The following is a 21691-nucleotide window of genomic DNA, read 5'->3' as shown; positions in this document are numbered from 1 at the left end:
AAAGCATGCACTTTAATGCCAGTCATATCACCTCAGTTAACGCTGTGAATCCACTGACATTCTTATAGTCAGTCAAGAGACATTCTTTTAATGGTCTCTGAATCTTCTTAATTAAGGATATGAAAAGAAAATGGCATTGAAAAGTTAGTGAAATAGTGAATGAGACCAAAATTGAATTTACAAGATTACCTGTGTTGCTTGCAAAAGAATAAGGCTTTGGAAGAAAGCTGCTTCTTGTCAAACAAGATGAGGAGCTGCAGGCCTTGAAACATTAACAACAAATTGATTTGGCAAGTTGCTAGCCGGTAGGTCTTCTGCCTTACGCATGCAAATGTCTGAACTTTTCGCAAGAATATGATTAGGACTTCGCACTGAGCTCAAATTTGGCAAGAGGCACTGTTTTCCGAAAGAAATAATGATGCAAGTCAGAGCTTGTTCACTTACCAACTCAAGACAGGAAGTATAGCTGGACAATAGATATCAATATCATATGCTTCCTTCTTTTAACAAAAAGACAAAAAGACAAAAGAGAGACCCAAATTTCATGCTGATTTTAAGTTAGATCATGCATGCTTCATGTATACAGTCAGCATTAGTATTCCAACAAGCCACATAACCTTTTTGTTGAAGGATGTGATAAAAGTAGCTAACCTAAAATCATACGAGAGAAAATCAAATACCTCCGTGTTATCATCATCCTTTTGTCCAAATGAAGGGTCTATATGATGTGAATCTTGGAACGCTAACGTTTCATTTGAGGACTTTGGACTGGCAATATCTGTACATAATTCATTGCTTGATTCCTGAAAATAAAGATGACGAAGAGCTGCACGCAGACGATTGTTCCTTTGTGAATAATACACCTTGGTAGCAAGGGGTGCAGGACCGTCTAATTCAATTGAAACATACGTTGTTAACAACACACGAGAGGGAGAGAATGGCAGGATATATCAGAAACCATAAGAATTGAAGAATAAGGAAATATTTAGAAAAGGTTACAAAACTTTCCACAAGAATTATAGGGTTAACGAATTAACTGAACATATATCATCCATAATACCTCTCTTTGTAAGGTGTTGCTCTAGGACAAGCCCAAAATTTTTATGGCTTGGATCTCCATTTTCAGAGACAGTTCTTTCCAACATATCCCCACCTGAAAAACAAAACAAAATAAATCAAAACCCCCTCCCTCAAAGATGATCATACAATACAGTAAGAGTAGAATCACCATAAAGTTTTTTGAAGTTTTAGACCTGAGATTACATAATAAAATAAATTAAAAAAACTAGGTAATGCCTCCCTCCCACAAAGATGATTATACAATACAGTAAGAGTAGAATCACCACAAAATTTTCCAAGTTCTAGACCTGAAATTACATCTTAGCAAAGTGTGCACTGTGTTTATTACAAATGAAAGTCAATAAGAGCACAGGTGTAGATAAGAAAAGATCAGTTTTCAGTAGTTACTTTTTCCGTTAAAAGAAGAATCAAGTAGAATGAAAAAGCAATGGAATGATTTTCTTTAGACATAGAACAATTGATGCCTGTTTGCCTGTGCTAAATAAAAAATGACACTAGTGCCAGGGAAGGGCTGCTTTCTCATTTTGGTCCCTTCTCAAATTTCTATCTTCTAGTCGACCCTTTCATGCCCCCAGTATGCTTCACATCCAGTACAAATACAATGTAAAGAACAACCAAGTAGAAGCAAATTAAAACATTCATATGAGCCAGTTTGGGATGATATTAGGCACGGACCCAGAATTAAAACTATGTATATTTTTTTATGATCAAAATTATAATTATCTCCCTTGTTAATGATAAAATATTGACCAGAATGTACAAGAAAACACTCATCCCCATAAGTTCTGACTTCAGATGTAACAAACAACTTCAACAGACATACACGCACCTTTGCAAGTATTTTTATTTGCAAAGCTAGCTGGTCTTGTTATTCTAGATTCTGTTGCAGGACTTTCTGGTAGAGGTGAATGTACTCCACTAATCCTGCAGAGAAAGAATGAGCACAATCTTGACAAACAAAGATGCTTGAAAGCAGCTCAGGTGGTAAAATGAGTAATCCAAGGTTCAAACCCTCCTAATGTAAATTTAAAATATATATATATATATATATAAAGCGTAAAAACTGCATAATGAGTAAGATAGGTTGAGTGAACAGTGTCTTAAAATTTAACTCAGTCATCTACAGGGCTTTCCCGCCAGCAGTTTGGAATAATATAGCATTCCAAGCATATCATATGCATCATAGCTGGTCTTGATTTCATAAAGATTGAATCACAAGCTTTTTATTGAGCCCGACGCCAAAATATTTCATTGTTGATTTAAAACTTCTTGCTAGGCCTGCAACGGGTTTTCTACTTGATGAAGAACTACTTTTTGAGAGGAGGGAGATGAGTGGGAGATATTCAACATGAAACAAGGTGTTTTGAAAACGTTTTCTATTGATTATAATCTTTTCCCCCGAAGACACTGAAAAAGAACAGATTTATTGAGCAACACATTTTCTAGGCACAAGGCAATAATGATGTCAAATTGATCCGACTTCAACAATTAAAAATGTCTTGAGAACTAAGAAAGCATACAATTTACGACGTTTTGTTGGAGGTTGCATTACAGAAGCTGGGTGATCTCTATTTCCAAGTTTAAATCCCGTACCATCCATCATAGATGCTGCATCTACATGAGTATTTAAGGAAATTGGTATTATGATGAAGCTTTCAAATTAATTAGCACATCAGCTTTACAGCATAACTGAAATCTTTAGCAGAAACTCAACATTACTCCTTCAAAACAACCTGTTAGATATACCCAACCAAATTGCCAAGAAAATAAGCTTAAAACTATATATGCGACCCATCACCCATCTCAACCTAAGGATGTTAAATGTCAACTACCTACATCGCATTATTTGTGAAAAAATATATTTTTGTTCCCATTCTTTAATCAATTTTGAAATAAATCAATAAGCCACACTTCCACAGCGATATACTTTTCCAACAGCAAGAGGATTCAAAGGGAAGAAAGTTAATTTTTCCATTACAAAAATCATGTTCAAGGCATAGCTAAAATTATTTGGTTGTTGGAGGAGGAAAGGTTCAGAGTGATTAAATCAAATACAAGTTATAAGCATTGCAGCAATCATGTTTATCTGGCCTGGATGTCATTGTTTTTCCAGAAACTAATAAACAAATTGATTTGTCCAAGCAAAACTTGATACATGCAGCAAACTGGGTTAACCATCAGCAAAAAGGGGGGCTAGGAATGACATGTATGAAGGATGAGAACAGAAAGAGTAACACAGGAAAAATGTTTTTACCTTTACCATCGTTGGAATAGCAAGTGACTCTAATTTGATGATCATTCATATGGGATGGTGGCACAGCGGCATCAATAGAATCCACAGCCTCAGCCCTTCCCTCCTCCCCAACTGCTGGAGCTTGATCTTCGAGAGGTTAGGAGGTACAAATACTTATATTACAACTAACTGTGATTAGCATGTAATTAGAACAACTAGAGAAGACTGCTTTAATGAAATTAAGTTGAAGGTACACCTAAAATAATTTTCAAAGGATGCAATAATTACATAGAATATTCAAAGGTAAATAAATCATTAATTTACTTTCACTTTCAGCAGATAAAATCAGGGATGAAACTTAGCGCTAAACAGTATTTGCAGCTGAATAGTTAACTCGATTATTATCATGTGGATACTAGCACAAGAAGTTGATGATAACTTTTTCTTTTCTTTTCTTGGGGGCTTTCGATAGCCCATGCTGCCATCAACCTCCAAAATGGTTTGTTCTGCATACTTTAATGACCTACAAAGTTCTGAAGAGTCGGCAGCAAAGAGAGACAAAGAAAGTAAAAACCAATATTAGTGATTTCATACCCTTTTCACATACAAAAGGAGCCCAAAAATAAGAAGCCGGTTATAAATAGCCAGAATCATATGCAGACCTATACAAAATATGAAACTAATAGAAATAGATGCACAGAATTTTTTATGGAAAACAAATGAGCATTAATGCCACATGCTAACAAATTGTGAATTCTCAGACCTCATGCAAAGGGCCAAAGATAAATAAAGTCCAGTCCTACCTGCATGAGCAGCATATTGGCTGGCCTGGATGGGCTTCTTGCAAGCATTGCAACATACCTTCAAAATTATACAAACAATCAATTATCTTAAGTGAAAGTACTTTATTATCAAGGAAATAATGTCAACACACACATTTTTTTGTGAATAACATACACACATATTTACATATGTCAAGCAATTGTACAATTTAAAAAAGTTGATATGAAAGGCAAAAATTGCTTCCAATGAACCATGCAGGAGGCTGACTATGTGATGAGTATGACACTATTTAAGGAGGCAGACATCAAAATCAAAAACTGTTTTTTCTGTTGACCAACAAAAACTACTTCAGAAACAGGAGCCCCCTTCTTGTGGCATACAAGAGAAACTCCTAATGAATAAAAATCAAGCAAGAGGTCAAAGCAGCTATGACCCTTGCAAAGCAATAAGCATCACATGATTTAAGAAAGGAATTGAGTATGTCACCTAAAAAGTTCGAATAACAAGGTATCAAAGAATGCATCACATGCAAAAGCAAAGAGCTTACACAATAGTGACAACTTACAGAGCTTAAAGAATGCAGTAAGTACTCTGCCCCATTCCCTACATGGTGCATGCACACAAATGCAGATTTGATTATCATATCCTTTACTCCAACTATCAATAGTACAAGGTGGCTAGGGTCATACATTGTTTAATAGTTTACAAAAAAGACAGACACTACAATCATAACACGAAACTGAATATATGTAAATTAAGGTAACTAGAATACATTAAGCTACAGTTGTTTCAGGGGTGTTTCCCAATAACATTTGTGTATGCATTCTATTCCCAGTAACTAAATTTAATGCCACTAGCGTGGATTTAAAAAAGTTAACAAGAAGCAAACCTTACCAGCTGCAAGGGATCAGACATAGGTCTCAAACCATACACATGCATATCTGCAATAGAAAATACACTAAGCAGTAGTGTGAAAAGCTGAAAACTAAAAAAAGGAGAAACAAAAGACAGGCATAAATATCCCATATTTTAATTCAACGAGTTCAGATTGAGGGACATAACTAGTTCCTCCTTCTCAAGTTCTAAAGTGACAATGTGAAAGAATTGAAGGGCAGTACCTTGAGCTATTGAGAATATAACCAAAGTTATCAGCATAGAGCAATTCACAATCCAAACCTTAAGATTCATAATGAATCTTAAAGGCAATGAAATGAATTGATGATTGAATTAACCATAAATGAGCAATTCAAATCAATACACAGAAGCACAATTTTACAATTCAAAATTGCATCAAAACAGTGAGTTGGTGTTGGTTTGGCTTGCCGTAATGTTGTTAAGTGTTGGCTTATATCTTGAAATTAAAAAAAAAAAAAAGCAAATCAATATATTACTTGAGATGATTTCAAGAATTAATTACTTACGAATTTACGACTAATAAGCTAACCCATGACCTATGTTAAAGAATTTTTCTTATCTTTTTGGTTAGATTTACTATCTTGAGTGTTTCATGCATATCTTAAGGATTAAAACATGTCATATTTCATACATGAAGTTATTTTTTAATTGTTGCAGAATCTTATGATTCAATGCATGCTATGACTTGCAATTCAAAAATACACTCTCCAATTCAAATATCTATCACTATTTGACAAATATGAATGTAACAAATTAAACAGGCATTTCTTAAGGTATGCCTGTTGCACATAAATTTGAGCTTTGGGACCATTTATTATTTCTCTAAGCATCAGTGTTGATGTGAAATTTCTTCTAAGAGAGTTCAGTATCAATTTAGTGAGAAAGTTTCAGGTGCAAAGCTGTAAGCTAAGTGAAATATAGAAATATATATATATATATATATAACCATTTTTTATAGCAGTGCAGAAAACCAAGTTTTACAGTTTCTTGATTTCACTAGGCCATAAGAAGGGATGATAATAAATGGGCTCCTGTAGCTCTGTAAATAGGGATACAAAGGGCTAATAGACTATACTAAGATTCAAATAGATGTATTGAAGTATGAGATGACACCTAGAAAACTTTTGCTCCTTAAAACAAGTCCACCACAATTTCTTTCCAATCCAAGACAATAGTACTTCTATGACTCACAAAAGGGGGATGTACATCTGTGTGGGTTAATTTAAGAATATTGGTTTTATCATCAGTATCTTCTAATTTCACATTGTGAATTAATTTTTTTTTTAATAATGAAGTTCCTATACTCATGAGTTATAAAATCTTGTTAAAGTAAGAGATAGTCTACAATTAATCACCCAGGGCTGTCCAACATTATAGAAGTCTGCATGTTATACACAAAAATTCAAATAAACAAAAAGGAGACAAAATAGAATGGCAAAGTGATGCATGTTTTAAGTGTTATTCATAAAAAATTTAACCAAAGGCAAAAATAGAAGCAGGATAGCAAAATAGAATATACAAAACAAGCTAGTGCAGCCACAACTACCAATGGCGCATTGAAGAAGCCTATTTTCAACAAAATAAATGGTCATATAATCATTTATTCAATTTTAAAGAGAAACGTCTGAGCAATGCATTGACAGAAATTGCCTTTATTCAGTAATCAAATCAAGCCAAAACTAAAACGATGAGTATAATGAAGGTGGACACCTTCTTCATCAAGCAAATTTGCTTCATCTGCATCTCGCAGATCTCTGAAAACGTATTCAGCAGCTGACTTCTGATGGCCAATCTCCTCTTCCAAAGATTTCCAAGAAGTACAATGTTGATCAGATGTTAAAAAGAATAATAACTGTTTCTCTATTACTTTACTAAGTACACATTGCGAAAGCATACAAAGCTAAGCATAATCAACAGGCTTACGAAAAAAAAGGAGAAAGTACATTTTATCCCTCAACTGAAGCCTGAATACAATCAATGTAGTTAAAGATGAAAGACGCCTTCAGGGGGGTAGACCTCTAAAAAAAGGCGTATTCTTATCATACGTTTTGAATAATATTCGACAAATATTTAATTATTCAAACAAAATAATTATCAAATAAACTAATTTTCTAAGGCCCGATCTTTGACAGATAAACAATAAACTCCCTCCATTCAAAATTATAAGGCAGTTTTAACTAACTTCCAACCCTAAGAAAACAGTTAACATCACTGAAACTACCTGCCCTAGTTTGGGAGAACCTGCCAGCAGCCAGAAGCCTTGCAATGACTGCCATTCTCCCACTCCCAAACGAGCATACCATTGAGAGCAGGATATGGTATATCTGCACATTACAACAATCACATCACTTTCAAAAACACCTATATCTAAACAACCAATTTCATCAAAAATACCAGCCAATCAGCAAAGCGCCGAAATACAAACCACGTATTTGCAAAAACGAAGCATCGGAAATTTTAAAAAAATATCCATCGCAGTAACAAAGCAGAACTTCACCTTAAACCAAAAGAAAAAGGATAGACCAATAGACCAATCAGAATCCTATTAAAAGGGGAATAAATCCGAAATTTGAAATCAAATAGGGAAATACAGATGATCTCAGAGCAATGCCAGTGCAGAACAGGGGGAAGGAGCGGCAGCGAGCAAGGTCGACAATGGCGGGAACGCAAACCCTAGAAGACAGAAGAAGAGAATTTATTCGTTGCTTGGGAATGCTATTTTTGCTCGCACGTAAAATATGGACTCTTCAAAGTCTCTCTCTCTCTCCTCCGCGGGGAGAAGAGGGAGAGATGGCAAATCCAAAAAAGAGAAGCTTTGTCTGAAGCGAGCTTGGCCGCGCGTATAGAAGCGTTTAGCTTGGCCAATAACTCCTACCGTACTCTGCACCACACTGTTATCGGCTACGCTCCGCCACTCTCTTTAATTCAAAACGTAAATATTAATTATTAATTAATAATTATATATATATATATATATCTATAATTTAATAAATTATTATTAATAGGTTATAAAACTAGCATAACAAACTAGAAATCAAATTGAGAACTGGTGCGGAGAATTTTAGCGGAGAATTGAGAGAAGGTTTTGTTTTACATCCATTTTGGATTGCATGTGAGTGCCAATGTATATGTTATGATTTTTTCCTTGTCACTTGACTTTTCCAAATTGCAATGTAAGACATCTTTGATAAACTTTATTTAATTCAAAATATAAAATATTAGATAATTTTTATAATTATTTTTTAAACATATCTTTACTTCATCTATTACTCTATGAAAAAATAATGCATTGAAATTTAAATATCATTATCAAAGTAGCATTATAAGATATTTGATAAGGATATAATTGAAAACATGTGAATTTTTTTTTAAAAAAAATGAAGTTTCAACTAACTCTTTTCAAAAACCATGAAATAGTAATCAATACCTTATATTGTAGTTCAAAATGGTGTAAGAGAAATTTTGCCACATCTAAAAGTGTTTTTGTTGCGCTAAAATATGTTGACAGAGAATAATGACTTTGCTAAAAAGAGGCAATAATGAGTGGCGAAAAGAGTGGTGAGAGCAGTGTACCAAAGAAGGGTGAAGGCAGTGGCGGTGATTCGAGGAGCGTTCCTAGAGGTTGAAGTATGAAGGTTGGAGGAGATGAGCTATTCACTAGTCAAGGAGGAAAGGTTGAGAATCATAGTTAGAGAAGAATGATTTCTTATAAGGATTCATTGTTAAGTCTGAACCCTGTTGGTTTCTTGACAAAGAATGAACCTTATTTCGATATTATGAATGGATGGAAGGATTATTTGGCTAAGCTTCAAGAGCAAGAACTAAAAGTGAGGTCCAACGGATCAGATTATAAGGAAGAGGTGGTAGAGTTGAGGAAGCAAAAGATTCCTGAGCTAAAGTCCACTAAGAAGAAATATGAAGCTTCGTGTCTTCCTTGGACAAACTCTTTGATTATTAAACTACTGGGTAGAAACATTACTTTGTGTTTTCTACATCCTCACTTGACTCAAATGTGGAAAAATAAGGAACCTATGCGAATTATGTCACTGAGCAATGGCTATTTCATTGTTTCTTTTTCTAATATGCTTGCTAGGAAGGGCCTTGGATGGTAGATGATCATTATTTACTTGTTCAAAAATGAAGACCAAATTTGAATCTATAAAAGGTTGAGAGATAGCATCAGATTACTGTGTGGATTAGAATTTTGGATATCCCGATGGAAATTTATAATGTGGAATGCTTGCGTCGGATTGGAAATATGGTAGGTGTTATTTTGAAGCTTGACATGTTAACTTCAATTTCTAATAAAGGGGGCTTTGCTCGGGTTTGTGTTGAAATTGATTTGAGTCAACCTCTTTTACTATGTTTTACATGGTAGGGCGAAGATTACAAGATTCATTATGAAGGTCTTCATCTAGTTTGTTTCCATTGTAGAAAATATGGACATCATCGAGAAGTGTGCCTTAAGAAGATTAATATTCTGAGTGTGAATCCTTCTAAGGATTAGAATAAAATATTGAATGATCAAACTAACCATGACAAAGGCAATACGATTTCGGTGATGAAAGAAAAGGTAGTTACCGATGAGGTTATGTTGGAGTTGCCAAAGAAAGGATTTGCACTTGATATGTTGATTAGGCATGATTTTCGCAATAGAAATTATAAAATGAATGCTAAGAGATTTGTAAATTTTGATATGAAAATCAAGGAAGGGGTTAAGGAGTCTGAGATTAAATCAAGAGTGCGTGTAGGATTAGCTAGACATGGAGATAATGGGAGATAAAATAATAAAGGAAAATCAAAGGAGGAATTTTGTATATTTAGCATTGAATTGAATTTGAAAAATGCCAAATCTAAGTGGCCCCAATTGGAGTCAAAAGAAAGGCCATAATAAAGGTTAAAGGAAGAGGAAAAGAGAATGTGGCACCAACAAAGGGAAGACACATGGCTAGTAACGGAGGGATTGATGTCTTTTGTTCCAACTCTTTTGCTAATTTGGATACTAGGCCATCTGAATCTAAAGGCCTAACTTTCAAAACTAAGTTGGGTAATGTTGACAAATCTAATTTTTTGGATATTGGGCTGAGAGGTGGTCAAGGGAGTCATGAAAGGGGATTAGAGAATGGGATAAGGTCTAATCAAATGGATTTGGAGCATTCAGAGTTAGGTATTGATCAAAATGTTGTGGAGGGAAATGATAGTTTTGGACAGGATGTTGCAATGGCCAAGGAGTTGGCTGGGGGAGTCTCTCCTTTTAATTAAATTGTTTGTTAATGAATGTACTCATTTGGAATTCACATGTGATGGACTCAAATACTATAACCTCCTCCTATATCCACTTAATATAGAAGAAGATTACGATGTTATCACTACCTTTTATCATTCTTCATAATAAATTTTATTTTTTTAAAACCTTCGGCTGAAGATTTATTTTATAACACTGATCAGTTTACAACACAATCAGAGAAAAATACAACAAAAATAAATCATGCACTCCTCAAATACATAGTGGACATAACTCACCAGTATTGCTATCTCAATTGCATACAATTTAACTCAAAAGAAAACTAAAACTTAGTACGTGCATCGCGGCGGATGGTCAGTGCACTGCGGCATGTGACACAGAGTCACACGCTCACCCTATTTGTGTTGTGCACCGCGGCATGTGTCACCATGCGCTGCGGCGCATCTGTCCATTTTTCTACTGTCATTTTGACAGCAAAAATGACGAACTTCTAGTGGGTGCTAATTTCTCGTATGACATTCGATCAGAGTGATTCAAGTGCCTACATGAAGCTTAGCTTATATACTAACTAATGAGATAAGTTTAGACACGATCTAATGGTTTGATCAAAATTTAGACACCCGGGTACAAAAGTCACTTTTTTTAAAAAATTTGCGCATCCAAACGCTCAAATCAATCCCTTATTCTTATTAGACCACACTAGGCCTTGAATTAAGTCCAAAAGGATCTAATACACCTGATTAACCACAATTAATCACAATCATACTCAAATATTGAAATTTAACCATTCGACGACCAATTTTCACAATTCACTAACTTAACATACTATGCCATTTCTTGGCATAACTTAGCCTACTCGGCTATTTCTCAACTTATACATATGAAATCATATCCACAATACAATCTTAGCATCCAAATTACTCATTTCATTATAATTCATCCCTTGGCTTAAGATTCACCAATCATAATCACAATACAATCTTAGCCCCTAAATTACTCATTTCCTCATAATTTATCCTTTGGCCTAAGATTCACCAACATATGACCATTGCAATACAAACATATTCAAATTAAAGCCCCTTTGTCTTAAACAACACATATACACATAATTGGGGTTGATTTCATAAAAACTCAATTCAATACATGCATGCAACCTATGGCAACTCATATATACTTATATATACAATCTTTTAATTCAGTTCATTACACAACCTCAGAGTACACGGCTTCTCAACTCAAGCCGGTTCAGACTCTCTTCCATTAGCCTGATCACTTCTTGATTCTATAAACATGTAACCATGGGGGTGAAATAAAAATCTCAGTAACAGAATAACTTATTCCTATTGACTATCACATGCAACAATATGAAAGTAAATATAATATACCATTAAAACCTCATTAAGTAGTATTTCATCACATATCACATTTTATTTTTCGTCTTTTCATCAATCCCAAAAGATTTCGTGTTACCTCAAGATATTTCATTATATCACATAAAATACTAGCATGATCTCTACCAACCAAACCTCTAAATCACTCCGACATGAAACCACAGGCACATCTCAGACTAATGTACACTCTCATTAGTCTTGAGCTCACCTGCAGTGTTAGAGTCACCCGGCTAAAGATGTTCTAACACACAATACGGACTATGGTTTTCTCCCAGTACACACAATAGGGCGTCATTGAATCTAACCCATATCACAAAGATACTAAGGAGTCTCTCATCTCTAATACAGTATCTTAATAGACACTCAGGAGATTTCTTTAACATAGCACCTTTCAAGGCAATAAGGAGAATTGTTTCCAATATCGCACCTTAATAGGGTATTAAGGAAACCTTGCCATATAATTTTTATCATCTCTTATACTCTCGCGTGAACTCCCACCACTCTAATCGTGCTTTCTCAAACTATTTAAGGTTTCCTTTTTACAATTTACACTTTCTTATACATACATACATACATATATATATATAGCACTTTATATTACAAAACACAATTTCAATTCTCATTTTGACCAAAAGTCATTTTACACACACAATCACTCAATGCCACAAAATATATTCAATTCAAAACTAGTTCATGCATTACATGGCATACTAACATACAGTTACAATAAATAGTCAAACAAAAAAAGTTATTCGATTACCTCAACCCTTTTATCACTAGAAAGGTTACCCCGTGGATTTCAACTATCACACAAGCTTATCACAAGCTTCCTTTCTCTACTCACATGTCCAATATGCCAATTTGAATACATTTGGCACATTTTAGTTAATTGGTCTATTTTAATCAAAAACTCATTTTTACTACTTAGGGCTATATTCATCCATAAACTCTTTTCCATTTATCTATTCTAAGTCTATAATTATTTAATTACTACTTTACATGATCTCAACAGGTCTTATTTCACTCAAGATAGATTTTTGCCCTAACTTTCTCTCTCTAAAGGCTAAAATTGAGCCTTCAGGTTCAAAGCTCTATCATTTAGCTCTAAACCAATCATAAAGCTCTAATGTAACTTATGAAAACCTTTTTATTACTATTGGGCAAGAATCAAACCTCTCAAATTCCACCAATTTAATTTTTCTATAACTCATTTTCATAGAAATTTGTGTAGAATGGAAGGTAAGAGTTATACGTAGCTTACCTAGCAAGTTACCGATTCGAATCACCTTCCACCGCTCCAAAATGACTCAACCTAGCTCCTCAGCCCTTCTTCTCTCTCTGTCTTATGTGTTTCTCAAATTCTCTCGTCTAAAATTTCTAAAATTTCATGACTTATGAAGGTAAATTCTGGTCCATACACCGTGGTGCATGCAGCACAAGCCGCGACGCGTGGCATAGTGAGATTCATTCTCACCACGCGCACTTGCTTCAACCCGAAACGCACTCCTAGCACCTATAACTGTTTATACAATGTACAAACAAGTCAAAATATTAATTAATCATCTAAATCTCTAATCTCAGTTTACCCTTGATTAACATCTAAACTTAGGATTAAGAAATTCAAGATGTTACAAATACTCTCTCAAACCTTATTTGTGAACTTGCTAAGGTGTATGCTCTTGATTTTATTGCTATTTTGGAAATTAGATGTGGTAAGGAGAAAGCCCATCATATTTCAAAAAAGTTAGGATTTAATGGTATTGAGATTATAGATGCAGAGGGTTTTAGTGAAGGTATCTGGTGCCTTTGGAAACATGAAAATTTGAAAGGTAATATGCTTAAGAAGGACTTTCAATTTATTCACATACATATGAGAATGTCAATTGTGAATGTTGGTTCACAATTATAGTATATGATAGCCCTTGTTATAGTAAGAGAGGAGTCTTGTGGCAATCTCTTAAAAGTATTGGGGAAAGGATTAAAGAACCTTATAGTCTTATTAGTGACTTTAATATAATGCTCATGCATAATGAACATCAATCTATTATTGTTAACCCAATAAGAGTGGATAGAGATTTTAGTTTGTTCATATAGCAATGTTTATTAAATGATGTGGGCTTTCATAGACTGACTTTTACTTAGTAGCAAGGGGAATCTGAGAGATGTTTTGATCGAGTTGTGGCAAATTTGAGTTGAATGGAAAATTTTGCTAGTGCTTCAGTAACCTACCTTTATTAGCATACTTTAGATCATTGTCCTATTTTGGTTTGTTCTCATGATACTCACTTTGGCCATGACGTGTCGGAAAGATCATTTTTTTATTGCCTCTTTGGTTCTTCATGATTAATTTGATGATTTTGTGGTGAAGTCTTGGAAGGTGGCAGATCAATAGTCTAATCAAATATTCTCGTTTACAAAAGACTGTCAAAAATGGAATAGAGAGGTTTTTGGTCATATTAGTAAAAGGTAAAAAAAAACTTATCCATTATTTAGATAGTATCACTAGAGCTCTTAGTAATGGTGGGAATAAAACTTATCTTGAAAAGTTACAGAGGAAGCTTTAGTTAGAGCTCAAGAGATTTATGATTCAAGATAGCATCCTATAGGCACAAAAGGCTAGAAGCAACTGGGCTTTACTTGGAGACAAGAATTCAAGGTACTTCCACTTGATTGCAAACAGTCGACATCGAGCCAATAAAATTAGGGCATTATGTAATGAAGAAGGTTCATAGGTTTATGATGATAACGAGCTCAAAGGGATGGCGGTTGCTTTTTTCTTCAATCTCTTTACTAAGGATAAGGTGGAGAATTTTCCTTTCAAACGCAACATGTCATACTCAAGAATTGATGAGTCTATGATTACATCCTTTGGTTGAAGTATTGAAGTTTTTGAGAATTGAGATGCTATTAAGAAAATGGGTGCTATGAAAGCTTTAGGTCTTGATTTTGGTGCTATCTGTTGGCAATTGTGCCCTAGGGCCAATTATTATACTATGCACATTGTTATTTAATGAATTTTTCTTTTGTTATCATATCAATTGCATGTTCACTATGATAACTGTATCCTTAGAAAAACTATAGTGATTGTCCTAAATGTTCCTAGTTAATCATCTACGAGAATGAAATAAGACTAGTATGACTATGATTAATTATAAAGATACAAATCAAAGTCATAGGCACTTGAAAGAGTATAAGGTGCTGAATCAACCTGCTATGAGAAAGTTGCATGGTACAAGTCATAAGCTTACCTCATATATAACTATATCACTAAGCCCTTGAACTTGATATCATTATGGATTTCTACATCATTACCATTAAACTTTGACCTAATTAAAAGCTGCTTTTGACTGGGTGATCATAAAGGCTGTAATTGAGTTTAGTGATATTCATACAAAGGAATATGAGTAGTCAAGATAAAATTTATCCCTCACATTAAATGAGAGATATTATTAGGCCCCTCAATAAGTAAAACTGAGAAAATGTATGGCCATATTGTAATGGAAAAGGTTTTTTCATTGTTACAGTCAGTCCACTCAGAGATCAAGAAAGTAGTGGTCAGGTAAAGGGAATGATAATTCCATATCTCATACTTGACCGAAATATCACGTGACAAAAGGGATGTAATACGGTTGCATGATGGGTTACATTGAATCATCGATCCCTATATGACTTGGGTAGTTGTTATAATATCTCGAAATTTTAAAACTCAAATTTATAAAAATAAAATAAAATATCTATACAACAACAACAAGCCTTTATCCCACTAGGTGGGGTCGGCTACATGGATTGCAAGACGCCATTGTGCTCTATCATTTATCAAGCTTTTAGAAATATTATTAATTAAGAGATCACGTTCAACAACTTCCAAGAGTGTTCTCTTAGGCCTTCCTCTACCTCTCTTAATCGGACTCAAAGTTATATGTTCCACTCTTCTCACTGGTGCCTCCCTTGGTCTTCTTTGTACATGCCCAAACCATCTCAACCGATTTTCTACCATTTTTTCCTCAATAGGTGCCACCCTCACTTTTTCACGTATGTGCTCATTTCGAATTTTATCTTTACGTGTATGTCCGCACATCCATCGTAACATTCTCATCTCTGCTACTCCAACTTTATGCTCTTGCTGTCCCGTTAGAGCCCAGCATTCACTACTATATAACATTGCTGGTCTGATAGCAGTACGATAAAACTTTCCTTTAAGTTTATTAGGCACCTTACGGTCGCAAATAACTCCTTTAGCTTTTCTCCAATTAAACCACCCAGCTTGAATTCTATGTGAAATATCTCCACTGATTTCGCCATCATTTTGAATAATGGCTCCCAAATATCTAAAATTTTCCACTTGAGGTATAATTTGATCTCCCAATTTCACTTCCAAATTATTTTCGATTAGTCCTTTACCAAATTTACAATATAAATATTCCGTCTTACTTCTACTCAGACGAAAACCTTTCGACTCCAATGTCCTCCTCCATAACTCAAGTTTGCAATTAACCTCTTCTCTTGTCTCTGCTATAAGAACTATATCATCCGCGAAGAGCATACATTTCGGGATTTCCTCTTGAATATGTTCCGTCAAAACATTTAAAATCAAGTTGAACAAATAAGGACTCAGAGATGATCCCTGATGTAGTCCAATCTTTATAGGAAAATCCTTTGTTTGACCACTAGGCGTTCTTATACTAGTTTTTACCCCCTCATACATATCTTGTATGGCTTTAATATAAGCAATCCGTACTCCCTTTTTTTCCAACGCTTTCCAAAGCACTTCTCTTGGTATACGGTCATAAGCTTTTTCCAAATCAATAAAAACCATGTGTAGATCTTTATCTTTACAACGATACTTTTCCATTAATCCCCTTAGTAGATAAATTGCCTCTGTAGTTGATCTACCTGGCATAAAACCAAATTGATTCTCAGAAATACTTGTCTCCAATCTCAACCTGTGCTCAATTACTTTCTCCCACAATTTCATTGTGTGGCTCATGAGTTTAATCCCTCTATAGTTAGTACAATTCTGAATATCTCCTTTATTTTTATAAATAGGAATTAATGTACTTCTCCTCCACTCATCAGGCATTTTCTTGGACCGTAAAATCACATTAAATAACTTAGTTAACCATCTCACCCCTTCTTCACCTAAACATTTCCACGCTTCGATAGATATACAATCAGGTCCGTTAGCTCTACCATTTGCCATTTTCTTAAGAGCTTCCTTTACCTCCTTATCACGTATTTTTCGATAGAATGACAAATTTTGTTCTCCTTCACCAGTTACTAAATCCTCCAAGTTACTAGATGAATCCTCTCCATCATTGAAAAGTTTAGAAAAATAAGTCTCCCATCTATTTTTAATTTCATCATCTGTAACTAAAATTCTTCCCTCTTCATCCTTAATACACCTTACCTGTTCTAGATCTCTTGATTTTCTTTCCCTACTCTTGGCAATCTTATAAATATTTTGCTCTCCTTCCTTCGTCTCAAGGTTCTTATAAAATTCTTCAAAAGCTTTGGAACGAGCTTCACCCACAGCTCTCTTAGTTTCCTTCTTAGCCATACGGTACCTCTCCCAATTTTTCTCATTGTTACACAAATGTATGGCTTTAAAACAGTTCTTCTTATACTTGATTTTGTCCTGTACACTATTATTCCACCACCAAGACTCCTTATCTCTCGGACCAGAACCTTTCGATTCTCCCAAAACTACTTTTGCAACCTCCCGTATTTTTTAGCCATATCCTCCCATATGATGTTAGCACTTCCCTGAGAATCCCAAATTCCTTTATCCAAAAGATTTCGCTGAAAATATCTTGCTTCTCACCTTTTAATTGCCACCACCTAATCTTTGGTGTTACTACTTGTCGACGTTTTTGGATTTTACTCATAATACACACATCAAGGACTAGGACCCTATGTTGTGTCGTTACAGCATCTCCAGGGATCACCTTACAATTTTTACAAAGTTTTCTATCTGTGTTCCTAACCAAAAGAAAATCAATCTGCGACCTTGAGGCTCCACTTTTGTAAGTGATGAGATGCTCATCTCTCTTCTTGAAACAAGTGTTGGCAATCTTAAAATCATATGCCAATGAGAAATCAAGAAGAGTTTGCCCTTCATTGTTTTGCTCTCCAAAACCAAAACCACCATGCACCCTCGCATACTGACCAGCTTCCCTCCCGACATGCCCATTAAAGTCTCCTCCAATAAAAATCTTTTCACTCTGTGGTATGTGTCGAATCAACCCCTCCAGATCCTCCCAAAATAATTCCTTAAGACTGGCTTCTGTCCCGACTTGCGGCGCATAAGCGCTAACAATATTAACAGTCTCACGTCCAATTATCATTTTTAAAGAAATAATTCTGTCTCCAATTCTGCTAACTTCTACAACGTTCTTCTTCCACTCCTTATCTATAATGATGCCTACTCCATTGCGTGCACTTACTTTTCCTGTATACCAAAGTTTGAAACCTTGAATATCCTTAGCTCCTTCTCCACGCCATTTTGTTTCTTGCAAGCAAAGGATATTGATTTTCCTTTGAATCATAACCCCTACAACCTCTACAGATTTACAATTTAATGTCCCAACATTCCAAGTACCAAATCTAATTTTGCTCTTATGGACTAACTTCTTTAGCCGCGTGCGTCCAGAATGACGCGGTAGCCCTTGCTCATTTAACACTACATCCGGGCGCCGATGCAGCGGCTCTAACTCACTTATCACTGTACTCGAGCCATGCAGCGCGTTACTTACGGGCAACGACCTAGCATTAACATTATAACGTCTATTGTCCATGTTCATGATAGATTCAACAAATTTTTACATTGGCTGTTGATGGCCTAACACAACCCTCCTCCTTTACCCGGGCTTGGGACCGGCTATAAACATAGGCGGAGTTAAAATAAAAAAAAAATAAAATATCTATAATTAAATTAAAATTTAGAATAATTTGATAGAGGTCCAGAGTTTAAATTTTACTAAGCAAAAGTTTGGTTTTATTTAATTTTTAACTATGGGAAAAATTATCAAAGTTAACCCGGGCTTTTGTGCAATAATAAAAAATGTTGGGCCCTTTCTTGTAATTTTCCCTAAACTTTTTGACCAGCATTTCAAGAGGCAAACTGGACGCAGAAAACACAGAAAGTAAAGAAGAACAAAATGCACGAGAGAGAGAGAGAGAGAGAAGAGAGGAGAAAGGGAGGGAGTTAGGCTTGAATTTAGAAGTCTTTGCGACCGTTGCGAGCTCGACTACACGATAGGTAAACTCCCTACTTCAATCCTCTTCCCTTTCTCTTGATTTTCTTCAATTTTTGAAAGAGAAAATTTTTAGATTTTGATCCCAAAGGCTTTATTCTTGTAAGCTTTTGTTTCTTTGGATCCTAGGGAGCATGTTTTGAGTTTCTATATAGTAATCTAATGTTTTGAGTGGATAATTGGATAAAAAGAGGTGTTTTGGGCACAAAATAAATCCTAAGAAATTGGGTTTTTGCTCTTCAATGGTTTAAGCTTATTGATTTAGTTATAATTTTGCTATTTGAGCCCAATAAGATTTAAATTAAGGTTTGGTTTTCATTATAAGGGCTAATGGTGAAAGTTGGTGACACTAAGTAAAGGTTTTTAATTGATTAAAAATTTATATAAATTGAAAATTTAGCCTAGTGATGGCTAATAAATGGTTTTGGTGGTTAAGTGATACTATGTGAATGGTTGGTTAAATATATGGACCATTGGGATGGATTATGGCTCATAGATCCAAGTTGTGTGGTATGAGTTATAGTCTTCATTAATGCTATTTGACATGATAAGTGATGTGGATCACTTATATATTGTAGGGATTGTTGGTGGAATTTGTTCGGAAGTTAAGGAATAAGCCAAGTTCTATTTTGTACAAAAGGAACCCTTTTGGTACCAAAGGGTTGAGGTAACAGGGAAAATTTATATTTTTTATTACTTTGTTTTAGCTATTTTTGAATAAATATTACTAGCTATCGTGCATTACATGTTTTAAAAGATTAAATGTGCTTCATAAGGGGTTATGGGGTACTAATTTGATTATAGTGCAAATGTATTTTCTAATTGTTTAACAACAATGTTTTTATGGAAACGAGATTTGTTTACATGTATTTTAATCATAAGGAATAAAAGTTGCATTTAAGGAAGTGTAACTAAGTAAGGTACCTTAGATAGGCTAAGGAACCGTTTAAAGGAAATTTATAAATGTTATACTACCATAGAGTGTTGAAGTGGTCAATACTCAGGAAAGGTAGACACGAATAAAAGGCATGATTTCGATGGGAGTTCACCAATGAGAAGGTGTGTACTTTTGATATTCTATGGCATACTGCCAGTACTCAGTGTTGTCTTACGTATTATGGGCTCAGTACACTAAAGTGGTTAGTGTATTGAGTGTTCAAAACCTCTCAGTGGGGGAGGGAATCCAACATATGAAGTGTGAGGTTGAGTGCCTAGGCCAAGGTAGCCCTCACATGGAGAGTAAGTCAGGCTGGCTCTGGGAGGGAGTTAGCTTTGACTGCTCAGAATTCACGTCAAAGGGGCATAAGCGGTTCGGTGGATTAGATCATGCCTTAGATTATGTTTTGTGCCTCTAGAGGTACAAGTAGGTATAAGGTTTACTTATGAGTTAAAGAGTGTCAAGGGGCATTCTGTTGGTCATGAAAGGCTATACAAGCCTAGGTCATGCATTCATACATTTTAAATGGCTAAATTATATACTATGTTGAATTTATTATTCGCTTATTTGATTATGGCTTGCTTTGTAATAATCAATGTAGATTTCTCTGTTACTGAGACTGTGGTTGTCTCACCCCTTTCTTTTCAATATTCTAGGTCCAGGCGAAGGATCCAGTGGTAGACGAGGAAAGGAGCAAAGCTAGGGGTTTGCTTGTGATTTGTAAAGAACTACAACCCCTTTCTTTTGAGCAAATATATTGTAATGTATTTAGGATTAGGGTGCCAGTAGGATATGATTATGTATGTGTGTGTGAATATGTGTGGATTGTGTGTTTATGTATGAATTTTTGTCTGTTTGCAGACTTGTGGCTAGGAAACTTGGTTATGGTGTGTGGTTTTGATGGATTTACTTAGTAGACCAAGTTTCTATTTATAAGCAAATATTTATTTTGATATATATGTGATTTTATAAGCAAATGCAAAGTTGTTGCATTGCAAATGATGTGCTATGGGCAAACATACACCTTGGATAGAGAGAGTGGGTGCGTGGGCCCCACAAGGAGCTCTGACCCAAGTGAAAATATTTAGCATATGAATTTATATAAATACATGGTATTTAGATTGATTTGTGACCACTCTTGTATGATTTGTACATTTTGGGAGTTTAGGGTCCACTTTGGGAAATGGCACCCGGTGGTCAAATTTTAATGTATAGGAGTTTTCCATCATTTGAATGTTCTATCAGGTGTTTTTAGTCTTATTTGATGTGTCCAAAGTGTTTTCACAAGTTTGTGACCATTAAGATGAGATTTGGACAATTTTGAAAATGGTTTTTACCAAAAAGCTGCACTTTTGCATCCGGGTGTCCAAATCTTAATCCGACCGTTAGATTTCTCTAAAATTTGGGTCACAAGTAAAACCTTTTATAAGCTTCATGTGGGATTTGGAATCATGTCGATCGGATATTGGATGGAGAAATGGCGCACTCTAGAACTTGGTCTAGAGGTGCTGTCATGACAGCATTTCATTGCTGTCATGACAGCTACAGTAGTTATATTGTAACCTGTACAAAATTTAATCCGTCCGTTAGATCTTTTCAAAATTTGGTATGCTAATAGTATTCTTAAAAGTGACATGTGAGCTTTGGAATCACTCCGATCGGAGGTCGGATGATGAAATGGTGCACTCCAGAAATTGGTTTGGAAGTGCTGTCATGTGACAGCAAAATTGACCAAATTTGTAACATGTCTAATTTTTAATCCGACCATTAGATCTTTTTAAAATTTGGTACACTTATAGTACCCTTTGAATGTGACTTGTGAGCTTTAAAATTTCTTCAATCAAACATCGAAAG

The 21691-nt window shown here is 35.1% G+C and overlaps 1 protein-coding gene across 1 annotated transcript; it reads right to left on the bottom strand.

The window, feature by feature from the left end:
- Positions 1-211: 211 nt before the first annotated feature.
- Positions 212-7758, bottom strand: LOC129300287 (uncharacterized). Its single transcript, XM_054938851.1, has 12 exons — positions 7603-7758; positions 7233-7335; positions 6722-6808; positions 4991-5037; positions 4117-4174; positions 3730-3846; positions 3335-3460; positions 2601-2694; positions 1910-2004; positions 1061-1153; positions 681-889; positions 212-396 (listed from the first exon to the last, which is right to left on the bottom strand). The coding sequence occupies exons 2-12, from the start codon at positions 7312-7314 to the stop codon at positions 238-240; spliced, it is 1167 nt and encodes a 388-aa protein (XP_054794826.1). The 5' UTR covers positions 7315-7335; positions 7603-7758; the 3' UTR covers positions 212-237.
- Between the last annotated feature and the right edge of the window lie 13933 nt (positions 7759-21691).

The sequence above is a fragment of the Prosopis cineraria genome, unplaced genomic scaffold (genome assembly GCF_029017545.1).
Source record: "Prosopis cineraria cultivar Desert tree isolate PC_DT_omini unplaced genomic scaffold, ASM2901754v1 PC1519, whole genome shotgun sequence".
Classification (NCBI taxonomy): Eukaryota; Viridiplantae; Streptophyta; class Magnoliopsida; order Fabales; family Fabaceae; genus Prosopis; species Prosopis cineraria.
Note: the sequence above shows the minus strand (reverse complement) of the source record. Positions and strands in the feature narration are given on the sequence as shown.